Source organism: Haemaphysalis longicornis, unplaced genomic scaffold, assembly GCF_048455015.1.
Source record: "Haemaphysalis longicornis isolate Haplotype H1 unplaced genomic scaffold, Haemaphysalis longicornis Haplotype H1 scaffold_10, whole genome shotgun sequence".
Taxonomy (NCBI): domain Eukaryota; kingdom Metazoa; phylum Arthropoda; class Arachnida; order Ixodida; family Ixodidae; genus Haemaphysalis; species Haemaphysalis longicornis.
In genome coordinates, this window is record NW_027526204.1 from 71,434,266 (window position 1) to 71,456,932 (window position 22,667).

At 45.3% G+C, this 22,667-nt stretch overlaps 1 protein-coding gene across 3 annotated transcripts; it reads left to right on the top strand.

Annotated features, from left to right (window-relative positions):
• Positions 1-380: 380 nt before the first annotated feature.
• Positions 381-21,096, top strand: LOC144158732 (N-acyl-phosphatidylethanolamine-hydrolyzing phospholipase D-like). 3 transcript variants are annotated; one of them, XM_077689816.1, is made up of 8 exons: positions 381-555; positions 6,944-7,255; positions 9,281-9,496; positions 11,156-11,448; positions 13,967-14,156; positions 14,531-14,679; positions 15,302-15,416; positions 17,301-21,096. In XM_077689816.1, exons 1-8 carry the CDS (start codon positions 448-450, stop codon positions 17,442-17,444), a joined length of 1,527 nt encoding a protein of 508 aa, XP_077545942.1. In that variant the 5' UTR covers positions 381-447; the 3' UTR covers positions 17,445-21,096. The 3 variants fall into 3 exon arrangements, with proteins under 3 accessions (XP_077545942.1, XP_077545944.1, XP_077545943.1); XM_077689818.1 differs by lacking the exon at positions 381-555 and adding an exon at positions 818-1,224; XM_077689817.1 differs by lacking the exon at positions 381-555 and adding an exon at positions 1,265-1,482.
• Positions 21,097-22,667: the final 1,571 nt, after the last annotated feature.

Genomic DNA, 22,667 nt, shown 5'->3' on the forward strand with positions numbered 1-22,667 from the left:
CGACACTCCCAACACGACCCTGCACCTTGTCTGGATGTGCCCACTGAACCCCCAACCACCCGATCCCCCGTCTGTAGAGCGATGGGAGAGCGCGTTGCGCAGTTGCCAGCTTGAGGACCAGGAAGCCCTGATCTCTCGGGCGAAGGCGGCGGCGACTCTGCGCGGCCTACGGGAATAGGATGGCCACCCACCGCTCCTAACTCTTTCTCTCCCCCTCCCCTCTCCCTTTTTCTGAATAAACGTTTTCCTCCTCCTCCTTGCTTGCATCAATACTCGCACACCAACTCCCCTTTCAAACTTCGCGGCACAAAAGATAGATGCGAGATTCCAAACAATCCGAGATGGCGCCACCGACCAACACTCTCCCTTCGCCAACCACCCTTCGTCTCGGCACCCGGGCTCCTCGGTACGGAGCCCGTGCCCTCCGGGCCCTAAACATAGACTTCGATGCTAAAAGCGGTTCGCATCTGCTCCGGCGCGTTGGGCTCCAACGTCGCTGCCATCACCGGTGCCTCCGTCTCCGCTACTCCAAAGAATGTCGCCGTCTTCTCTCAGGTGCGTGAGACGACGCCGCTGCCGTCACAGCTTTCATATCCGAAACTGCTCGCGCTCTTGTCTCGCCCTCTAAACAAACGGCGTCGATAAAACTGCGCGCGTAAAACGTTATCTCAACGTCTCCGACAGGCAACTGCCGTCACCTAGCGCTATGATTCACAGCGCGTGCCGTGGATCGGATTTGTCACCGCGCGACCCAGCTTCGCATCCCTTAGGTTCTGCTTCTCCCGCATGCAAGCGTGTTCGACGTGTTTGCGCGCTTTTCAAGCTTGAACCGCGGGTTTGCACGCGTGCGTAGCACGAGCCGGCTCGAGCGAGGCGCGAACTCGTGCCACCCGCGACACGACGCCCACAGTTTCGAGCCTCTGCCCGTATTTCGAAACCGCCGGAGAACACAATCGCAGACGCGCGCGCGGCTTCAGCGCCAGGACCCGAGCCAGCGCCACAACTGTAGAGCGGTAGTCTGGGCGTAAAAATGCGAGCCTAGGGTTAGTCCTGGAAACTGCGGTAAACACCGCGGCGGTCGTCGGCGAGCGCTTTTAACGCAACCGCAATTAGCCGCGGTGGTCAGGAACGTGCGATCCCTGAAGCGACGTCCTTCGAGTACGGATTGAGACGCACGAAAGAAGGAGGAAAGAGCGCTTTATTACGCCGCGGTGACACGATGAGGTAAGCGAGGGCGTTCTGTCGACGTTGGTTTCGATAATCGTCTATTCCCGCTGCGTAGCACGGCGACGGCGCGCTGCGCGACAATCGGTCAGCGCACGCGACGGCGTCGTTTGTTCCACTGAGGCCGGCGTGACGATGGACTTCCTTTTGCGAGTGTGCGGTGCGCGATAATTCAGACGAGACAAGAGTGGCGTCATGGCAGCTTACGCGCCGAGATTAACCACGCTTTTGCGGACTCGGCTCGCAGGGTTGCATCAGGTAGGAAGTGACGGGTGTGTTGGCGCAATGTTTGCGCAAGCGATGGCTTGCTTAATTTGGCCATTGATGGGATGGGCTGGAGTAGGTGTGAGCGGATTTCAGGCTCCCGGGTTTTTCTGGGGTATATTATTGGGCGGCCAATTTTGTTTAATTTTTAAAATTTCAAATTTAAATCTTTTTAAACTAGTGAGAACATTAGAATTTTGTTTTCAAATTTATGAGAGTTAAAGAGACCTGTCGTATATGTTTTGTGGTTCGATAAAATTTTATAAGCTGCAATGCATTTGAATATTTTAATACTGCATTGCGTAAAAAATGTGTTATGCTTCACACTCGGTGTGCTTATAACGAGCATATCTTCCAATGTGTGTTAACTGTAACATGTTTACACTTTTCAACGACACCGCGAGCTCTTCATATATTATCATTCCTTCATTACTGACCATTTCCAATATGACAACCCACTTGGCATGCATGAAGTGTAAGATTTACAACTATGCAGTTATTGTTTTCGTTGCTGGGTGGCCAAGCCGTGCGCTTCAAACACCCGCACTCATTTGCAACGTGTATTTGTCACACCACCCCGGCTTCGTGCCAAGAGGAGGCTAATTGGTGCTGACTTCGACTTGGAACTCGTGATGTTTGTTTAGAGTGCGGCTTGCTCTCTGGTAAGACGAGTGTTTTCCCAGCACCCTTGGATTCGAGGAAGCCGTATATTTAGGGACGACAGCCAGGCTGAGCGTCAGCTTTTGTAGAATCGCTGATCAGCCCGTCGAACGGTTAGTGCCTGTTCGGTGAAGTCAGCGCTGAGGGCAGAGACGAAGCGGCTTACAAGAGAGTGGCATCACAATAACAAGCATCACTAGTTGAGCAAGAAACACTTTCGGAGACGTGCTATACGTATGTCAATTGCTGTCTACAAAGCAGAACTAGGAGATTCATTGCCATCCCCCCTTTTTTGCAATATGTCTTAACTCCGTGTGTTCATGCAACAAATGTAAGAAAATTTTGTGGGGGTTCGGGCGAGCTAGTTGGTAATCCATTTTAATATTATTAAGCGCCGCATATTTAGACAGGGGGACGAAAAGGACAGAGACATGCGCCGACTTCCAACTGAAATTTTGTTTTCAAAACGACGTGTATAAATGCAACAGTGCTAACAAAAAATCCAAAACAGAGCATGTGCGCAGTGTTGCATTTATATATGCCGCTATGAAAAGAAAATTTCAGTTGGGAACAAAATTTCGTGTCAATCGTAGACTTGCAGTTGTGTCAGTTTCACTTGTTGTGTGACGACGTAGGGAGAGAGAGAGAGAGAGAAACATCTTTAGTTGCCCTTCTATAAAGGCTTCTGCAACGATATAGCAGCAGAGTGTGACGATCAGAAAAAAGGGGTGCATCAAAAAACCAATTCTCTTCGTGCACTCACCAGGGTTCATTGTATTGGAAAATACGTATCGAAAATACTTACTCAAAAAATAATGGCACATTTGAAATCAGCGGGGAAAAAGCAGCAAGGCTGGCAAGTTTCACAGAGTTTACTTAAAAATTAAAAGAAATTGTTTTAAGAGCCATGTCTCCCCCCCTTAAGTGCATCATAAAATTTCAGCCCAAATAATTATTGCACTGTAGCTTTTATCTCTGCAGTTAATGCAAACTAACATAAAACAAGTTTGTGGACACATGCAGGGACTCAACAGCAGTCCCAAACAGGAACTACTCTTATCACGAAGGCTGTGCACAATGCCTTGGGCAGGGAAGTGATGTACATTGTGAGAATGGAAGAGATAAAAATGGGGAGCATGGCAACGCTTGACAAGCTGGACTGATAGTCTGAGTTAGTGCGTCAGCAGCAAGCACCATCAGCTGTTTTGCTGGAAACAGCCTATCTGGAACAAACAGGCATACGTAACTCAGCAATTGACCCCTCAGACATGCATACATAGATTCTCTAGTGTTTGGTAAATGTGGGAGTATTTGTTTTTTTGCTACAAACACCTACAGCACCAACTAGTGTGTCACTATTGTAGGAATGTTCAATTGGAAAAGTGATAGCAACTGCAAGAGTACCGCACACATATGAACAGTACAACGAAAATCAAGTCACAATGTGAAGGAACAGCCCTGATGAAATAAAAGAACTTTCAATGGCTGTATGAAATTAAGGTGCAGCAAGCACCTCACTGTGGTCAAAATGACAACCCTAAATTACTGTGAATATTTGCACACATTAATGCCACACTGATAGTCTAATTTTTCTGGTGTTCTCCTCCCTCGCACTGATGCAGTAAGCACTTGTAAGTGACTCCTTTCGCTGACAGTCATGTTAATACTTACAACGTTGTATACAAGCATTCTACCCTTCATATTTTTACTGATACAATTTGGCCTCACATTAATCTTAGATATAAAGTGATTCTTGAGCTTCTATCAGTGAAATCGCAATCCCTAATAAGGAAATGTAGTGTGCCCTTTTACTCATCCTCCAACTTATTACAGCTCTTCAGTAAATTGTTATTCTAGGACTGGTCTAATTTTAGTGACATGCAATGTTTTGTAACAGTAATTAATCATGGGACACTTGCACGAAACTGTCAATGCAAATGAACCAATTTGATTAATCATCTTTCCTGATCATCCTCTGATCGTGCCCCTTCATCTATACCCAGCGACAACATAAATGCCCTAAAAATGTAATTGCATTGAATGAAACATCAAGGCACCTCACGTAATGCTCTGTTCGTCTGTGGAAAGTCTGATTTACGGAAAATCGATAGATACCCTTGTTGTTTGTGGACAGCATTTTGTAGCAGCGTTTTGTGGCAGCGTTTTGCATTGGGGCACACCTGTCACCTGTCGCACCAAAAGGTAACTACGTATGTCGAGATAGGAGTGCATAATTTCCATGTTTTTCATATGCGACAGCAGGATATGGTGCACAGTCATGTGTGTACAGTTGAATGATGGACAGACCAGCTGGAGATACTGATAGACTATAAATAACAAGGGCATCACAATAGACTTTTGTGGTACTCCAGATAAGGCATCAACAGGGATATGATGTGCTACTAATAACCGCTTGTAGCTCCACATGTACAGATAAATTTCCCAACTCGAGCCAAGTAAGTCCCCACAGATTACTAAATCACATAATTTTAATGAAACCAGGTTATGTGAGAATGCACTGAACACCTATCTGGATTCCACTAAAATTACATTCATCTATATGTCATTGCTTAGACCAAGAGCAGTGCCTTCAAGAAATTCTGTAAATTGCATTGTGCGTGACATACTGGAGGAAAAGCAATACTGAACTTGCAAAAAGGTTGTAGAGGTTATTACTGTAAGCTATGGGTACATCTACCGTAGTCACAGCATCCAGCCATATCACATTGTCTTGACAGGCACGTGCCCCACCATTCTGTTAGACATGTCCTCCATTTCTACTGTCCATTCGCATAAACGTAGCTGTTTCTTTTTAACTTGCTCTTCATTCCATGTTGTTCACACGTGTTCTATTGCTTGACGTGAAAGCGGAAGAGTAATTCTTGCTTAAAGAAGTTTCCACTTTTGTACACAAGTTTGTATGGAAGAAAGGAAACTAGATGCTTAAATGCTCTCTTCAAAGCAATGCAAGTTATTAATAGCACAGCTGTTCTAGGGTTGGCCCTGACAACAGTCTCTGCTGATGTCTTGTCCCACTCTCACTTGAGCAGTGCTGCACAAAAACCAGTTCCCAGTGTAGTAAAGGAAGGAAGTAAGAATGTAGAAGAAAGGCAGGAAGGTTAACCTGGCTAGAGCCTAGTTTGCTATCCTGCACGTGGGAAAGGGGAAATGGGTAAAAAAGAGAGAGGGGAAAAAAGGGGACAAGTTGGACCAGTAAAAATTGATGAAGAAATAATTACCATCCCATACCAAAGAAAGTTGAGAGAAGCACAAAAGCTTTCTATCAAAACTGTGTCAAAACCTTCTCCTAAAAGTGCGTCCAATCAATCACTGAACCTTCAAAGACCCGAATAGCAAACAAAAAACGAACCCATGCGACGATTTTTCTCCCACTAAGTAAACGCATCTGTGGACTACCTAAATGTATACCGACGCGTGGTTTATGAGATAAACGCATACTTTTGTACTTCTTCTTCATGATCGATGCGTGTATTGTCTCATCTAGCACCGTTCCTCTTTTGCAATTTTCAGGTAACCGTTTCGATAAGCCCGGTTTCACGCATGCGCCGTTTGTCTGGAGATCTTATCGGAGCTTTTCGGTCGACCAACCTGTCTGTGGGGAAATGCATTTGTTTTTTTTGACGAGGCAACATCGTCGGTCCCACAAAAAAAGCTTTCGCTTTGAAAAATGTCCTGGGGCATTCTTATTTTAATATGAGATGGCTTATATTGCCCCTCCCCATCAATGTCTCCCGAGCAATGCATAAGTGCGTGTGGGTGAAGCCGACTTTAGAGAGATTGGTGTAAGCCTGGTTTCTTTAAGCTGGCTTTTTCCATATTGTGTGTTGCAGATCGGGTGAAGAATGGCCATTTATGGAGGGAGTGTTCTTGTCTTATCAAAGTATCCCAAAAAAATTATGTGACAATTAGCGTCCAAGATGACTCTACCATTATGCTGAGTTCCATTTACTTGTTATATTAATTAGTTCACAGTGAATTTGTAAACGGTACAGAATTCCCATCTGCTGTCATCTACGGAGGGGGTATGTTTACAGAAAACGGCTGTAACTGTTGTTTTGCGGGAACCATCCGGAAACAAATTATATGGCAATTAGCCGCTAGGACAGCTTCACTGGTCATCGTTCTTCACAGAGTGGAAGGGCGCTGAATCCTTTTGTTTTCCTTAAAGCTTCAGCTGAACAGTGTTGTAGGCAGGTCTCGTAATTCCATAGGCTTACTCGACACTGTTAGAATGTTCTTTAAGGGAAAATTCTTCAAATGTATGCTTCTGAAACAACAACATAATGGAATGTGTTTGCCCAGCAGTGGACATATCGTTAAGTTGGAATAGAAATCAGATGGTTTTTGTTATTCAATTTACGGTCATTTCGAGAATTTGATATTTCATATACCTTCGTATATTCAGTTTTGGCCGACTATTCCGGTACATTAAATTTATTCGAGCTTGTACTGTCAACTAAATGAGCTGCAGTCCAAGTACTTGGCGGCCGAGAATAAATTTCACCCTCGAAGTGTCGCACATTGGTGATTTCTGAAAACGCAGATGCGTGTACTAGTTAGCCTACTGTGATTATTGTTTAGTGCAATGCGAGAGCGAGGTTTTTCAAATGGCACTGTGTGCTTTAATCAAGCAAGGGCTATGCAAGCAGAAAGCAAGGCTTAAGTAAGCAGGCTTAGTAAGCAGGTATGTTACACAGTAACTTCTCGAGTTCAACCTGCTTCTTGTGCGAATAGTGAGTTCTCCTCCTCAAATCGCCACCACCCATCTGTGCAGCTGACGTGCCCATCGCTGCACGTGCCCAAGATGCGAGAGATGAGTTCGCGTTCCCGCAGCTCGAGGTCGTCGCAGCAGCAGCCGCAGCCGCCGCGCCGGTCCGACCCGCCCTCACCGCAGCCGAAGTCCGGCACCACGAGTCCGTCGGACACGTCGGACTACCACTCAGACCTGTCCCTGGGCAGCGGAGAGCTCCAGCGGCCACTGGTCATTCGCCGGTGCTCCCTCATCTGTTCATCCGGTTCGGATCAGTTCACCTTCGACAGCCGCGCTGACCCCGATGACCCGGGCACACCCAGAATCAGGACACCGGTTTGTCTCCTTCCCTTTTCTCTCTCTCTCTTTTTTTGTTCTTTCCTCTCACTCTGCGTTGCTTCCACATGATCCGTTATTATGTTGAAGTTTATGGCGCCACTCTGTGATCCCCCTCAAAGCCGGCACAACAAAGGGTTACTCCAGATGATACGTACTACAAAGTAAATATGTTATGCTGCCATGGACAAGAAGTAAGTCTGCACTGCAAAGGCATCGTTGCAAAATGTTATACTCTGGCGTAATCTCAAGTAATCATAGGCTATACCACCATGACATTATCACTCTACAATGGTGGCAGTTACTCAGTATATTAAGCTGGAGTAATCCACCACTATTGGGGGTAGTGGCATAAAACGAAGATGCACTGGATATTGATCCAGAGAAACGTCTCTACTTTGCACCACTGCTGTTGCATAAAAAGGATTGATTCATGCACAATCGTATAGTGCATTGCAACGCCAATTCACTTCATCACTCAGAGCTTCACAGTGTCCTCATACAGCATAAACTAGGTATTAATTAAGCCATTACGGCCATGTTTAAGTGCTTCAACATGCTCCAGAGTTTCTGCTGACAGCGCACACCTTTTGCGATTAAGCCTTGTTGATATAATGTGTCTATTCCTTTGTATTAAATAAGGACAAATCAATCAATCCATCTGTTGATGAATCAATTAATCAGTCTATCAACCCAAGTTGCAGTTTCACTGTCAGAACAAGCTTCAAAATGCCCGAGTCCTCTTTGCTTCTGTCACTAAAAAAAGAAGTTGGGTTTGTACGGACCAGTATGCAAACAAAAAGGCACATGTCACTGGTAATATGCTCACGGAATGCTAAACGTTTGTGAATTTCATGGCTTCATCATGAATGGAAATCTCAATCCCTCATGATTTATTTGCTGCATACATGTCACAAGAAAGCTGCTTTCACATTTACATGAATATTAACTGTTCGTCTTTTGCAATAGTTCACATAATAAATTTGACTGCATAAAAATAGCAGTGCTACTGTAAAAAAAAAAGAATGTCTGCAATAAAAGTTTCTGCATACCAGCGTAGTGTGCATTAAAAAGCCTGTAAAGGCATTGTGCAAGGATTCTGTTGGCGCTGTTTTGTAGTCCAAAGTACTTGCTTAGTTGGCATGCCATTAGCACAACATTTTCAGTAAAAAAAAAGTACATCATTGGACGGAAGTACCTCATATTTTATTTGATGACGAGGTGCAAAAATCAGCTGAGAAACTCAACGGCCTTATTTAAACTGCCAAACTGGCGCAGTCAACTCTGTTAGCTTTAGCAATAGATTTAGGGCCGTAATTTGGAACTAGAAATGTGTCCAGGATTCCCTCTAAAATCGCAAAAATTATGTGGAGCAGCTACAGTTAAAATTGGCACAGACATTGGCGCACAACACATTGTCGAAACAGTCTGCCCTTAAAACTAAAGTTGCTGATATGACACTTATTCGGATCTTTCACTTTGCTCTTGTGCTGTGCGAGAGAGTCAACTCATTTACACATGCTGTGCACGAAATCAGGATTGCATCTGCCACGTTGCAAATTCAAGCCACCATTCTGCTTTGCCTTCAATGTTTGGCAGAAAGACAGTTTTTCAGGAGGCTTTGCAGGCCTTTTTTCGACCTGCGGACAATCATTTGAGAGCCACCAAAACATGGCATCGTGCTCTATTGACTCGACTTGCGTCATGTGTCTTTGCTTGTCTTGGCTTGTGTCATGCCCTTTGCGGTGTGCAGACTCATATTTAAAAACCCCTTAATCATAGCATCTAGTGTACTGTTCTTCGAAGCAGCGCACGTCGCCCTAGACTCGTGTTGTCTGCGTCTTGACTTGTCTTGGCTTGTATCATTCCCTTGATCTATAGACCTGCATTTGAGAACCACCGAATCTTAGCATCGAGTGTATTCTTCTTCGCTGCGGTGCACGCCAACTTGACATGCCCGTAGATTGTCGTGTCTTGTGTCTTGGCTTGCCTTGGCACTGACCTGGCTCGTGCCATGCCACGCAGGTGCCCAGTGGGCGCAACAGCAGCAACGACCTGCTCGGCGTGCCGACGATAAAGCGCAACACGCTGCTGCACCCCGAGGGCCGGGCCGACCTGCAGCGCTCCGTGTGCCAGAACGGCCGCTTCCAGAACCCCTGGCCCACGTGGAGACCACCCACCGTCACCAACATCTTCAAGTTCGGCCTCTCACGAGACAACAGCAACGTGCCGCCCAAGCAGGTACTACTACACGCGACTGCCACCTTCCGTGATCCGTACAGCTGGCCTTTTAATTAAGGGACTGTCGATCGGCACAAGATTGAGCCAGGACGAAAAAAGAAGAAGAAAATAAAAAAACCTGCCAGTGACTAGGAACTAAATGCTTCTAGTCTTGGCTTAAAACTAACCCCCTTGAAAATGAAAAGTGCATTTCTAGCAAGAAAACATAATTTCCGGCTTCATTTGTGACTAGATTATTAGATGCTAGCTGGAATCAACAGCTTGTAACTAGTAAAATTCTTAGTCTAACTAGAGATGATTATTTACAGCTTGCGGGTTTTTTTTTTCTTCTAGCTGGACTGACAAATGCTAGCTGGAAGTAAATCTCAATCCCACTAGAAATAAACTAGAAATTGAATTTCTAGCTAGAAATTCTGGTATTTCTTGCTAGAATATTTCTTGCTAGAGGAAATTTCTGGTTCAATAATCCAGCTAGAAAAAAACATATTTTCACCTGGGACCTGTTTTTAGTACTTGGTATTAATTCCTACATATCAGTGGCAGCAGGATGAATAAGGAAAATCAAGAGAATTAAAAAAAAATGAGCTTCTTTGGCAAACCGAGCAAGCCTAAAGCCTTGGTGATGTTAGTAGCAATATTTCTTTTTTCGGCAGCCATAAAAGTAGGTAGCCTTGATCAACATAAGTTTCATGTTAACATGGATTCTGCGACCGCAATGGAACTGATGCGGCCACTGTCGTACCTTTTCGGTGACAACCGCGGCGTTCACTATCCGACCCTCTATGCTAAACTAGTCCTTCTAGCTGTCAGTGGAGCTATCCGTTTGCTCAGCGATGTCGTCTAAGTGCAACAGAGGGTTCTTCAAATATCATTCCCGGACTTGCCACGGACTTTCTGAGAAGCAGTCCAACAATTCTTTTTCAGATATATATTTTCAAGGTTCGGAGAACCGTTGGGGACTACCCCCAGACTGCCCATGATTAATCCGAAACTACAAATTGAGGAGCCTAAGCAGTTGTAATGCAGAGCTGATACTTGCAGAGAGATGCTGCACTTTATACCACCTTGGTAGTGGTAGTAGTGCCAGTAGTAGGGAACATTATTTCGCTGGAAATGTGTCCAGGAGCCCAAGTGATGATTTGGCGATCTTTGCCCTGGAGGCCAGTAGTCAGTGGGTGTCCAGGTCAGTGCTTGTCATAGGGTGCACCCACAGATCGAGGATTCAAAAAGGGGAGGGGAGAGGTGGGAGAGCTGCGCTGCGAATGCATACCTGACAACGATGTTGGTTTTTGAGTGAAATTTGCATTCCGCGGGGTATTTGATTGGCTGATGCTCCTCCGAGCATGGGCCGACAAGGAGTGGTAGATTTGTCTTTCCTGCCTGCGCAAACGTCCATTTCGCGACCCTTGACCTCTTGACCCCTTTGAACCACCATTGGTAGCTGGCCCCGGTGCTGAACCCCAATGCAAAACCCTCTTCCAATCAGCTTCTCTGCTTCCTGGTGTTAGTGTCTCTTCACTGACCTTTGACCCCCCGGTGACCCCTTTGAACCACCATTGGGAGCTGGCCCTGAACCCCAATGCAAAACCCTCTTCCGATCAGCTTCTCCTGGTGGTGTTAGTGTCTCTCTCTTCGTTGACCTCTGACCCCCCCCCGCAGGAGCTGGACCTGGTGCTGCCCGTGCTGAAGCCCCGGTTCCAGGAGCCCCCCGTGGAGGGGGTGCGCATCACGTGGCTGGGTCACTCCACGGCCCTGCTGCAGATGAAGGGGGTGAACGTGCTGACGGACCCCATGCTGAGCGAGCGCGCCTCCCCGAGCCAGCTGCTGGGACCCAAGCGCTTCCGCGAGGCCCCCTGCACGGTGGCCGACCTGCCGCGCATCGACGCCGTCGTCGTCTCCCACAACCACTACGACCACCTGGACCTCAACACCGTGCACCAGCTCAACGCCAGGTCAGCCTGATTGATCCATACAGTGCGCTTGCTGGGCACTTAAAATCCATGAAGACAAGATACGAGTGTGGCTCTTTGTCCCATCGACGCCAGGTCGTGTGTGGGAAGCACTGCTGTTGACCCCTCGATCTGAGACATGCTTTGCACTTAAAAGTGCAAAAACTAAACCTCCCATCTGTTATAGCTTGCAAGCAAGCAATGGCCTCCTGGATTTTGCCTTTCTCGGTCGCTTGCTTACTTCTCTTGAGAGCTTGGTGTAGGAGAAGCCAACACCGTTGGTTGGCATCTTGTGTAAAGGCACTGAGGAGACTTGGAAACATTGCCGTGTCACTTCATCAGTTAAAGGAGCTAAAGGAGCCATGATGACAAAATACAAGTTTGGTTCACTTTTTTAAAAGGACTGGTTTGTCCCATTATAAGTGATGCCAATTTTACCAAAGATTCAAGCGAAATAATCGAGATATTTGCGAAAACAGATAAAGCAGTGGTGACTTTATCTTGGCGGGTTTTTACGATGCCACTGGGACTTGTTCGTGCGATTGGTGGATGCCAACCAAAGCCACCACCAAGGAATATGACTGGGCGATTGTAGTGGAGCCGCTAGTTCCATTTGATCTTATCTCTCGAATCATAACATGCAGCTAACACACTGATAACTCTGTTCTTAGTGCCAGCCTGAGTTCAGCATGAAATTTGAAGTTTTACGATATTTCTTGCATTTCTTCAGTTAAAAAAAAAAACAGGAAAAACATTGTGTGGCTGTAATGGAGCAAAGTAGGTTACCAAAGGCTAGTTCTATAAAATTAAACGGGGTCATATTTTTGTATTCATGTTTGAAGTCCGCTGTGTGTTGACCATGTTCCAAGATTTTTTTGGCAAACATACACTTTAATTCTTTTCGTAAAATAAAAAGCTCGAGCAAAAGTGCTGTTCCTTTGCAGCATTCCTGTCATGAATTTGGTGACGTTAGCTTTGACAACGGACTCACAAACACTTGGGGCTATATTTAGTGTGCTTGAAATGTGTTTACCGTGCATAAACTACGCCGGAAGAAGCACAAAGTCATCACTAACCGTGACATAGGCTCAATATTTTGAAGGTTGGAGCTGCGTCAAACCACGTCTTGCAAAGCAGTGACGTCATTGCCATATAGTTTATTAGCAAAACACGAAGGATGTCAAGTGGCTTCTTCGGTCCAGCTTTTAAAATGTGTTCTGATGCTGCAAGCTAGTTCCACTAGCACAAACTTAGGTGAACTACAGATGCATTTGTACAATAACTGGAACTCAAACTCAACAATGAAATCTCTTCTTGATTTTCTTCTCAGAAAGAAAAAAAAATATAAAATCACTGTTCAGAAGTAAGGAAAGAAAAACGTTATTCACTCTGGCATTAGAAGGCTTACTGTGTGTGGAAAAAAAAAATTCCGTTCTGTTAACATTTGGACAATAATTTTTGACATTTCAACAAGGGTAGAAGAAGCAAGGGGCCACTGGGGGAGGTTTGTTGTGCAGGTCTCGTTTTGAGATCCACACATATTTTAATGGGTTGCAAGTTTTTTATGACGGATTATGCAACCCATCAATAGCGACAAACAAAAAAAGCAGCATTTCTTTTATGCTGTTAAGGCAGTGTACTGATGAAAAACGTTGCAGGTAACACCTGAGTTGCTAGACCAGCATTTCTGTGAAGAGGAGACATACACGTAAACAATGTTTTTTTTAGCAACAGAGCTGTTGTTATGGCCATTAGTTCGGTGTTTGTGCGCGCCAAAAACTCCCCTCGAGGAACGCTATCGCACAGGCGTCATGCAGATGTCGCAATACCCACTCAGCAACAAAAAGACACGTGACAGCGGCCGCTGCCACACTTGAGAGGAGCGTGCACATGCGCCCAGTATCGTACAAGAGACCTCACGCGCAACATCTTCGCAGTTCTCGGCATGGCCCGGCCGCGGATAGTTGGCGTGGCCAAGGAAGAGGCCGCGATCCGAAAGGCAGGGCGGGGTACTGAAACTGAAAGGCGGGGTACGTCCGTCAATGCTCACCTTAAGGCAGCTTTGCGATTCAAGTCTTGCGCGTGGGTGCAAGCTTCCCTGGATTTTTTAATGCTTGTTTCCAATCATCAAATGCATTTTTATTCGTTACGGCTGCTGCTGAAAAACAGCTGAGCTTGCAGTTGTCTTTCTGATTCTCACATCCCCACAGATGGCAGCCAGCTTTTTTCAGGCTTTCAGGGTAAAAAAAAACGCCATGAACACAAAAATTGCCATCTGCCTTCACTCCTCTACAACGCGCTGCCACTAGTATCCAGCAACCCTACACAGATTGTTCACTTCCTTCATCTTGACTTTTTTGTTTGTTTGGTATGGTTGCTTTGACATGCTACATTTACTGAATCACGATTTGTGAACTCCACTCAAGAAATTACTCATGAATTTTTTGCTGAGGAAGGTTTTAGCGTTCTAGCCAGTGCTGGTCTCGCATGGGGATCGATCGATCGATTGCTCCTGGTGCAGGTTCGAGGAGACCCTTCGGTGGTTCGTGCCGCTGGGCCTGACGGGGTGGCTGGAGCAGCTGGGCTGCGAGAACGTGGTGGAGCTGGACTGGTGGCAGGAGGGCCACCTGGCCACCGAGGACAACGACCTCTCCTTCGTCTTCGTGCCCGCACAGCACTGGTGCAAGCGCACCATCAGCGACGACAACAAGGTGCGCAGCAGTAGCAGTACACGTACCGTACCGTGACTGTTGCCCCAAAGAAAGTAGTGAAGAGCAGGAAACTTCTTGGCCGTCTCAAGTCAGGTGATCGATTAGATGAACTAGATTATATGAATTAGATGATGGGTTAGGTGATTAGATGAATCAGATTAGATGAATTAGATGACGGGTGACCAATTAGATGGTTATGAGGAGGTGTGCATGTCAACGTCAGTAATGGCAGTGCAACTTACCAAGTGGTCACTGTACTAGTATGATCGAGAGGCAAAAGCAGTTGGCCCGTAGCAAACGGGAGGCCAGAATGACATTTTGCTGCCTCGATGAGAACAACACGCTTGGCTCTTTCGTTGCCTCGTACGACGCAGGTGCTGTGGGGTGGATGGTGCGTGATCAGCCCCGAGTACCGGTTCTACTTTGCGGGCGACACGGGCTACTGCGACGTCTTCAAGCAGATCGGACAGGCGTACGGGCCCTTCGACCTGGCCGCCATCCCCATCGGGGCCTACGAACCCAGGTGAGGAGAGCTGGGTGGCCCTGACCTCCCGCTGCAACGTGCAAATGCTTCGCTCAACCAGTTGCGCATGTTTGCAAAAACATTACAGGTGTGCACTGCTAAGCACGGCGATTGCCCATGCCCTCTGCCAAAGCCAACCTAAAACGAGTACAAAATCGTCTCAAATTCTAGAAATAATCCAAAGAAGTGTCCCACTTTATGTGAATGTGTGATAAAATCGTGTATTTAAACGTGAGAAGAACAAGGAAGAAAATATGAGAAAACATGAATAGAGCTTGACTTCAAGTGGCTCGTCCAATCACGTGACAGGGTATGTGCCTGTTCACAGGGAACGCTACTGACTGATCTATCTACAGAGAGCACCATGGTGTATTTTTTGCATTGAAATGCTGTTACTATATAACTTTCCTTTAATTTAAACTCAGCCCTGTCGTGTTCTTCGTGAAGTTGGCTTTTCCTCATTGCAGAAACGCCTGCAGTGAAGCATGCCTTGCAGGCTGTTTTCAGATCGGCCACTGCAAAACCATTGTAGCCTCCTGCCATGTTAAAAATGCAAAAACAGTTCATGCACAAATGAGGTACAAAGCTCAGCGGCCTAGTATGCACTCATGTGTGGTTCCAGGTGGTTCATGAAGTACCAGCATGTGAACCCTGAGGAAGCAGTTTTGATCCACAAAGACGTCCGCAGCCGCGCTTCCTTGGCCATTCACTGGGGAACCTTCACACTTGCAAACGAGGTGAGTCACAGTGTTACGAGGGTGGGATCTTTTCGGTTCACCAGTCCCAGCAAATGCGTGGTTGGTTTTGTAAATGCAATAGTGCTGGCATCGCTTGCAATTGCAGTTAAACTAACATGAAATGCCTACTGAAAAATTAAACACAAGTGTTATGACGAGTAAGACAACAGAACAAAGACAACGGAAATTATATAAGCCGTGCAACAGCGCCTTCAGTTGCAGTGCAACGACAACTGCAAGAATTTTAACTCCCCGTTTTCATTTACTGCAAACGAGAAGCAGCTCTCTGGCAATGCAAAAAGGAAATTCTGTAAGAGCAGCCTACAGTAAGTCGTGAACCAATGCCCAGTGCACGTTTGGAGGTTCGAGAGGTGCTAACAAAACAGAAATAAAGGGCTAGCACTGAATTTTTCCGTGCACATGAAAACAGGCATCGTAGCAGCAACCAAAAACAAACTAAATCATCTTCTTTTCACCAATTTTCTCTTTTGAATCCCTCCCTTCAACTCCAAGTTCCGTGTATTAGATGTATTAGCCTAGTGATTGCAGGACGTGCAATCTAAGGTCTGGTGCAATAAGCAAATGGAGTTTTGTTAGCTTTTCCACGGACCAGATAGTAATATTTTCTACACTACCGCACAGGCCTTGTTGCTTAATTCAGCAATGGCTCAGAGTTTGCTCGGAGCTCTCTGGGCTTCTAGGGGAAATATGGCGCACTTTACGATACACTCATTCACATCACAAAAAAAAAAGATGGAAGAAATCGAGAGAGAGAACTGCCCGCTTCAATTATTCATTTCTAAACAAACAAGCAAAGCATGGTTTGTCGAACAAAAGTGGAGAGAGCCATAAAAGCATGCTCTTTCAGCTAAAACAAAAAGTTATGCAGCCTTTAGTGTCCATTATGTGCATTTACAAAAATGCTGCTGTGACATTCCGGCTCAGACGTGCTGTGTCGGACATTTTGTAGATGAAAACCACAAGTGATGACAAGATAATGAATGCTACGAGATGGTGCTCACTCTTTGGGGATGAATGCAACGTAAGCCTTATTTACCAAACAGGATCAGGCAGCACTGGAGATGAGTCAATTGAAACACAGGGCAACAGCTTTCTTTCTCAGGTTTATCATTCAGATGATAACTTCTACCTCTCTAACGAGCAATATCTAGGCAATGAGGGTTGTATTGCTGCGCAGAAGTTTTAAGCAGACATCTTGGCATTCAGCCAGGCATCTGTTGACAGAGAGCTGTCTTTTAAAACAATGTCTTTACTTTCTAAATTTTTTCGCAGTGATACGAATAAACCAACCAGGCAGCCAATACATTTTCGGCAACAGTACGTTTTGCCGCATAAATCTAGAAATAATAACGCCATAGTGGTAAGACAGTGCTACTGACAAAAAACTCCCTTTAGAGAGCATGCAAACTTGTAGCTAGTACTTTGCAGAAGTTTTTTGGCTATCAAGGTCAAATAATCAAATCTATACTCGGTGACAACTTAAGAACGGAACGGCACCGGAAGTTGCCGCTGTGCCTTATCACCGTAGCGGGATGTTTCTCCGCGCAGCGCAAGTAGGGCATTACTGGGAATATTTTGAACATGGCGTGAGCCGTTCACGCGATTTTTTGGACTTAATATGCTCATAAACAACTCCAGTGACGACAAACAAACTGCGTGAGACAAGGCAGACGATATCACGCGTTCATAGCAAACCCCTTTCAAAACGCGCGTGCACTGACGTCACAAGTCCGGCGCTTTGGTGGAGTGATACACTACATGAGGTGGTGCCGTTCTTGAGTTGTAACCGAGTATAGTACAAGGGTTTTTGTAAGTCTGGAACTTCTTTCCCAGACTGAAAGTGCTCTTCTCGTGGCGTTTCAGTACTACCTCGACCCTCCCGTCAAGCTGCGGGAAAGCCTCGATCGACACGGCATCTCGCCCCGCGAATTCTTCACGCTCAAGCACGGCGAGTCACGGCTGTTGCACGCGGCTCCCACGAACCGAACCTCACGTGTGCTGCCCTGACGGCGGTGTTGAGCCGTGTTCCATTCTTCAACTGTTTGTTTGGCCAGGGTGCCCTTTCGTGCCCACGTACGCGTCGAGGGAGCGTCGGACTGCTGCGAAACACACCACGCCTGGATCAGCAGACGACACCCGTCCCGAAGCAGACAGCAATGGAAGTGCCCTACGAGCATCCGCTGTCTGCTGCGTTTTTTGCGGGCAAGGTACTACGAAACTGAAAGTCCAAAGATGAGAGACGTTTTTGCCGCACCGCGGTGAATACCGCGTTTTTTTTAGTGTGGCCTGCATTGCACACTGCAAGTTTGGTTGGAGTGCAGATTTTTTGCCCTTGGAAAGGAAAGTTGGCCGAAGTGTGCTGAACGTGGCGGCGTCCACATTGGCTCGGTGCTGTCAAACGTCAGTTGACAAATTCAAACCGGCCCAACCGATCCCCGTGCCTTGTGGAGGGGCAGATGTTGAAAAGAGCATCTGCGTGAAAGCGGTTTTTGTTCTTGCTTTGATGTCTGTTAACTTTTGGGTTTTGCTGGGTGGAGCCATGTGGAAGATCTTGAATTTAGCGGTGTTACGTATTTATTTGCGGTCTATGTCGGAATCCGATTCTGAGTATTTCCCTCATGTCCTCTTGAGACTGGAGTTATTTGAGACGTGGTTACCTGTAATTGCATCATTAATGAGCTAGCCTTGTGAGCATAACTGAAGATTTCCCGAATCACTTTAGCCTGAACATTGCAAAGTGTTTTGCTTCGTAAAAACAGAGGCTAGCCAAGGTGATGTTAGACACAAGGGTTGTTCAATTCACGAAAGCTTAGTCAGCAGCCACGAGACTGTTGTTGCTAGGGCAACAAATGCCGAGAATCTTCCTCTGAAATGCAAGGATAACTGAACAGTTCCACGTGCCTATTTATGGTCTTGTCGTCGTATACGCCAGGCTATATTCTGCGTTGTGTGTATATGTTGTCCACTTTTTCCTTTGTTTCCACTAGTGAATCACCTGTGGATACGTGTCTGAATTCCCTGTTTTTGTGATAATTTATTTGAAAGTCACTTTTGGGAAGAACGGTGAACAAAGATGAGGGGGCAAACAAACAAGGAAAGAAGTGTGTTTCATATGTGCTTTATGGCAAAGTTTGACGTATCCTGCCTTGTTCCCCATTTTTCTTGTAAGCTCCTCACTTTCCTTGTTATCGCCCCTCGGTTGTTTTGGTGCAGAAAAACAAGGTGCACTGGTTGAAGCTTTTTAACAAAATTCACCCTAAACTACACAGGCGAGAAATGGAAATGGAGTCTCATTACATTATTGCCGGGGGAAAAAAAATGCGCCGAAAAGGTTCACTTAAGGAATGTTCTTGTTTTTTAATTGCTACTAATTATGTTTATGTATCACCTTTTACACAGCAAACAATTTCCAGCGTCATCACTCTATTGAAAGCAAAGTTTAAATTGAAAGAAGCAATCTAAAATGAAGTGCCTGTACTGTAGTTATAGGACACGTAGTTTAAGTTATGCAGTTTAGGTATTTAATTTTGTTAACTCTTCACAACTTCCTGATCTAGACCAACAACCACGGTTGTTCCTTGTCCGAGCGTAATGAAAAGTAAATCACAAAAATATTTACGCTGCTTAGAAAATAATGCACTTAAACATAATTAATTTACCTGCTCAATTGAATTTTATTGCATTATCTGTGACCTAAAGTAAAGCAAAAAGGGGTACCTCTCTACGTACTTGGGTATTATTTGCCTTCGCAATTAGAGACTGAGTGATGTACATGTTGCACTTGGAAATTTTTGTTTGAGCATATGTGTTTCTATATCACCTATATTCATCAATGTAAAAGTTTTCTGAGTCACCGGGCGGCTGCAGTTAATTGTGTAGTTAATTAACTGATTTTCCAACACAAGTTCCTTGATTCCAGGTCTACACAGGCTTAAAAACGAACAGTTCCTGAAAATTCATAAGGCGTAGTCATGTTTTCCTACCTCTGAGCAACAAGTCCGCCAATATATAAAATAATCTCCGATAGACAAGTATGTTGATATACAGATGACGCTTTTTCATGCCTTAATGCACGCATTACAACTACCTGTCCAGTTTACAATGATTCAGGTTTAGCGAACGGACAGATTACAGCACACAAAAGCGTTATGAAGACCTATTGCTGGCTGTGTGGTCGTGGATATCATATTTAATGTAAAAAAAAAAAAAAGAAAGCCTCTACCACACATTTTTTTGCGCATTTCAAACCTCACTAATCAGTTTTTTTTTAATTACAACCATACGTAGCATGCCACTTTTTCTGCATTACACATACACACCTCATCATTAAATGCGATTTGCAACGCCCGACTTGTCCAAGTAATTTCATCTACAAGTTTCACTGCTTTGGGCGTTGCGATGCGACTTGGTGCGTAAAATATTTGCACTACTTGTGGAGGCCTTGACATGACTCAAGACGTTTAACTGCTTGTCTCCTGCGCCATGACCGAGGCCACCAGCCCCATTTTATTGTTCCCTTTCCAATAAAAAAAGGCCAGGGAGTAAAGTCGCACAAAGCCAGTGCGGCAAGAATGGAACTGAGAGAGTTCCGGCATAAAATCGCCGCAGGAATGTTGATGCTTATATCGCCAGCCGACGGAAGTTCCAACGCCTAGATTTGTGCTCTGTGGATAGATATCTATCCTCCGATCGGCGGCTGAAGTGCTCGCCTTCATTAGAAGACCACAGCTCAAGAAGTTTGGTTGCGAAAAAAAAAAAAAATCTGCAAACTTCTCTTCTACAAAAAGATACATGGCAGAAACTGGCCAGTGCTTGTGTGTACTTTTTAAAAAAAAATCAATGCAACCAATGTTGTCAGACGGGCTGCCAGCCAAAAAAAGGTTTGCATGAACCTTTTGTGCTTGAGGCATTGCAACAGCCAAGATGTGGGAAACGGGGACGCATTGCATGCAAGGTTTCTAAATTGGCAAGGCTCGGAGGGCTGCTACAAGGTCATCGTTAAAGAGCTTTAATGTCCCTGCGAGTTCCTTGTCAGAAAAAAACACATTGCTCGTAGCTTTGCTACGAATTCCCCCCCTCTGCCCATGACACTGCCTGCACTGCCCTACTTTGCCTTTCTATAGGGGTTGACTTTTGGACGGTGTAGCTTCACAATCGCAGCGCACTGCTGCCAGGTTTGCTGTCGGGAATCTTTGGTGGTCTTATTTCATTTGCTTTCTGCAATAGGCCTTATTATCTACGAAACCAACCCATCCAGTGTGGAAAGTAATTGGCTCCTCAGCACCCATTCATGTTGTTAAAGCGTTCAACTGCGACACGCAAGACATTTCTCGGTCAATCGAAGTGGAAGTGGGTGCACACGCACTCTAGTGTAGCCATTCTTTTTTTGTGCACTTCAATTTGTCACGTTCTTTTGCGAGACGGCCTGTGTACCGGTTCACGTACTACTCTGCACAGTCACTTTATTCGTTTTTCTCCAACAGCGAATTTGAAGCGTTGTGCGCGCTGCTTAATGGCAACACCAACAGGTTTTCCAGCACTAATGCCCGGTAATGCTGTTATTCTTCCTTTCCTTGTTCCTTACAGCTATTTGCTCGAATTTGCGAGAACACCACCCGAGCAAAGTGTTGAATCGGTAATAAAAAGTTTAGTCTTGTTATACCTGGATGCTGTGTCTTTTTTTCGTCTCTTGCAGCAGTGTCGGCATAGGGGTGAGGAAGCGCTAGACATCTAATGGCTGTAATAAGCAAGCTCTGCTTTTAAGAGAAAAGCTAAATGCTAAATTAAAGCTAAAATGCATTGTCAGCAACCTGCCTTTGAAAGCTATCCCTACATTTGGCTCTTGAAACAGACAAGGTCGATGCACCTTTCAAAAAGGTAGAGCAAAGATCTATATTCAATAGGGGTTAAAAGACCATAAAATCAGGTGCAAATGGAATCGGCCTTGAGCACATGGTATTTGCTCATCCTTTGTAGCTAGAAGTAGTCAGTGGAGGAATCAAACTGGCGTCTACAGTTGCCTGTGAAACAAAACCCTTTTAGTCGGCAAACATGTGCTTCTACTATACACATATACCACAAGATAGCGCTAAGTAACCTACACTAAATAAGGGAACGGACACTATGATAATCATGGCCCAAAGTATTTATTCACCTAACTCAAACAGAAGTAATGCGCAAGAAATCCCACTTTATGAAATACCATAATAGTAGTGCCAGCAACACCCTACTTACTGTAGTAGTTGCACTGGTTCGAGGTCACGGTTAATCAGGCGACCTTAACAAATGTAACACAATCGCGTGATATAAAAAAAAATCTTTCTGAATTGTTCATTCTCGTGCAGCCTTAAGAAGTCCCTGTCTGCGGTAAACAGTGTAACTAGCTCTAACGCTCCAAAGGGAAACTAATTAATCGCTGCTCTAAAATGTGCAACTAAGCAGCACGTTTCGTTCCAGCTACGGCACGTGTACAACCTTTCAGAGTAAGCATTTCCTGGCACCCATGTTGGCCGCGCTCCTTCCTAAAGCGTAATCACCTCTTCACACAAACCGAAACCAATCCAAGACCACCTGTTAAAGAGCTAATCAAATATAACACTCCGCTGCATGGTTGAGAAACGCACACAAATTGTAATTTACGCCGCACCAATTACTGCAACGTTTGTTACGCTATAGTCACGCAAGTAATCAGAAAAAATAATAAATGCTAGCACAAACAATAATGTTAATGAACACTGAAACCACATTTCCTGCTGCTTGTCATTAATTTCGCACAAACTTCGTACTATTACGCGCATTTTGGAACAGGCACTGACTGGAAGTACGTACAACGTGACGAAAAGGCATCAAGGCAAGCACCTAAGTGCATGCCTTGACCTAAGTGCTTGCCTTGACCTCGAGCGACTGAGTGCTCGAGGTCGAGTACTCATTTGCTCGTTTGTTGCTTTTAGAATCAAGTCGGGACAGGAAGCTGTGTGGGGTCTTAATATTTCTCTGCTGATTGCCTCAGCTTGTCTGAGAAGAAATATGCCTGCTATGACACTTCAACAGGCTAATCTTTTCGCTTGAACTGTAGAGAAGTGTGTGCTTTTCTAAATTGATAACTGCCGTGGTGAGAGAATACCCTTCAGCACCTCAATGATCCCCCTTTAAAGACTTTAAGAATTAGCAATCTCAGGGATTGACTGTCTCTGCCCAAATTTAAGGAAAAAATATTCGAAAAGGAATTAC

Bases quoted from the DNA above. Each gene is read 5' to 3' on its own strand.
- LOC144158732 (XM_077689816.1), top strand. From the start codon at position 448: ATGCTAAAAGCGGTTCGCATCTGCTCCGGCGCGTTGGGCTCCAACGTC. The intron at 9,497-11,155 runs GTACTACTACAC...CCCCCCCCGCAG, and splicing joins GCAACGTGCCGCCCAAGCAG to GAGCTGGACCTGGTGCTGCC. The intron at 14,680-15,301 runs GTGAGGAGAGCT...GTGTGGTTCCAG, and splicing joins ATCGGGGCCTACGAACCCAG to GTGGTTCATGAAGTACCAGC.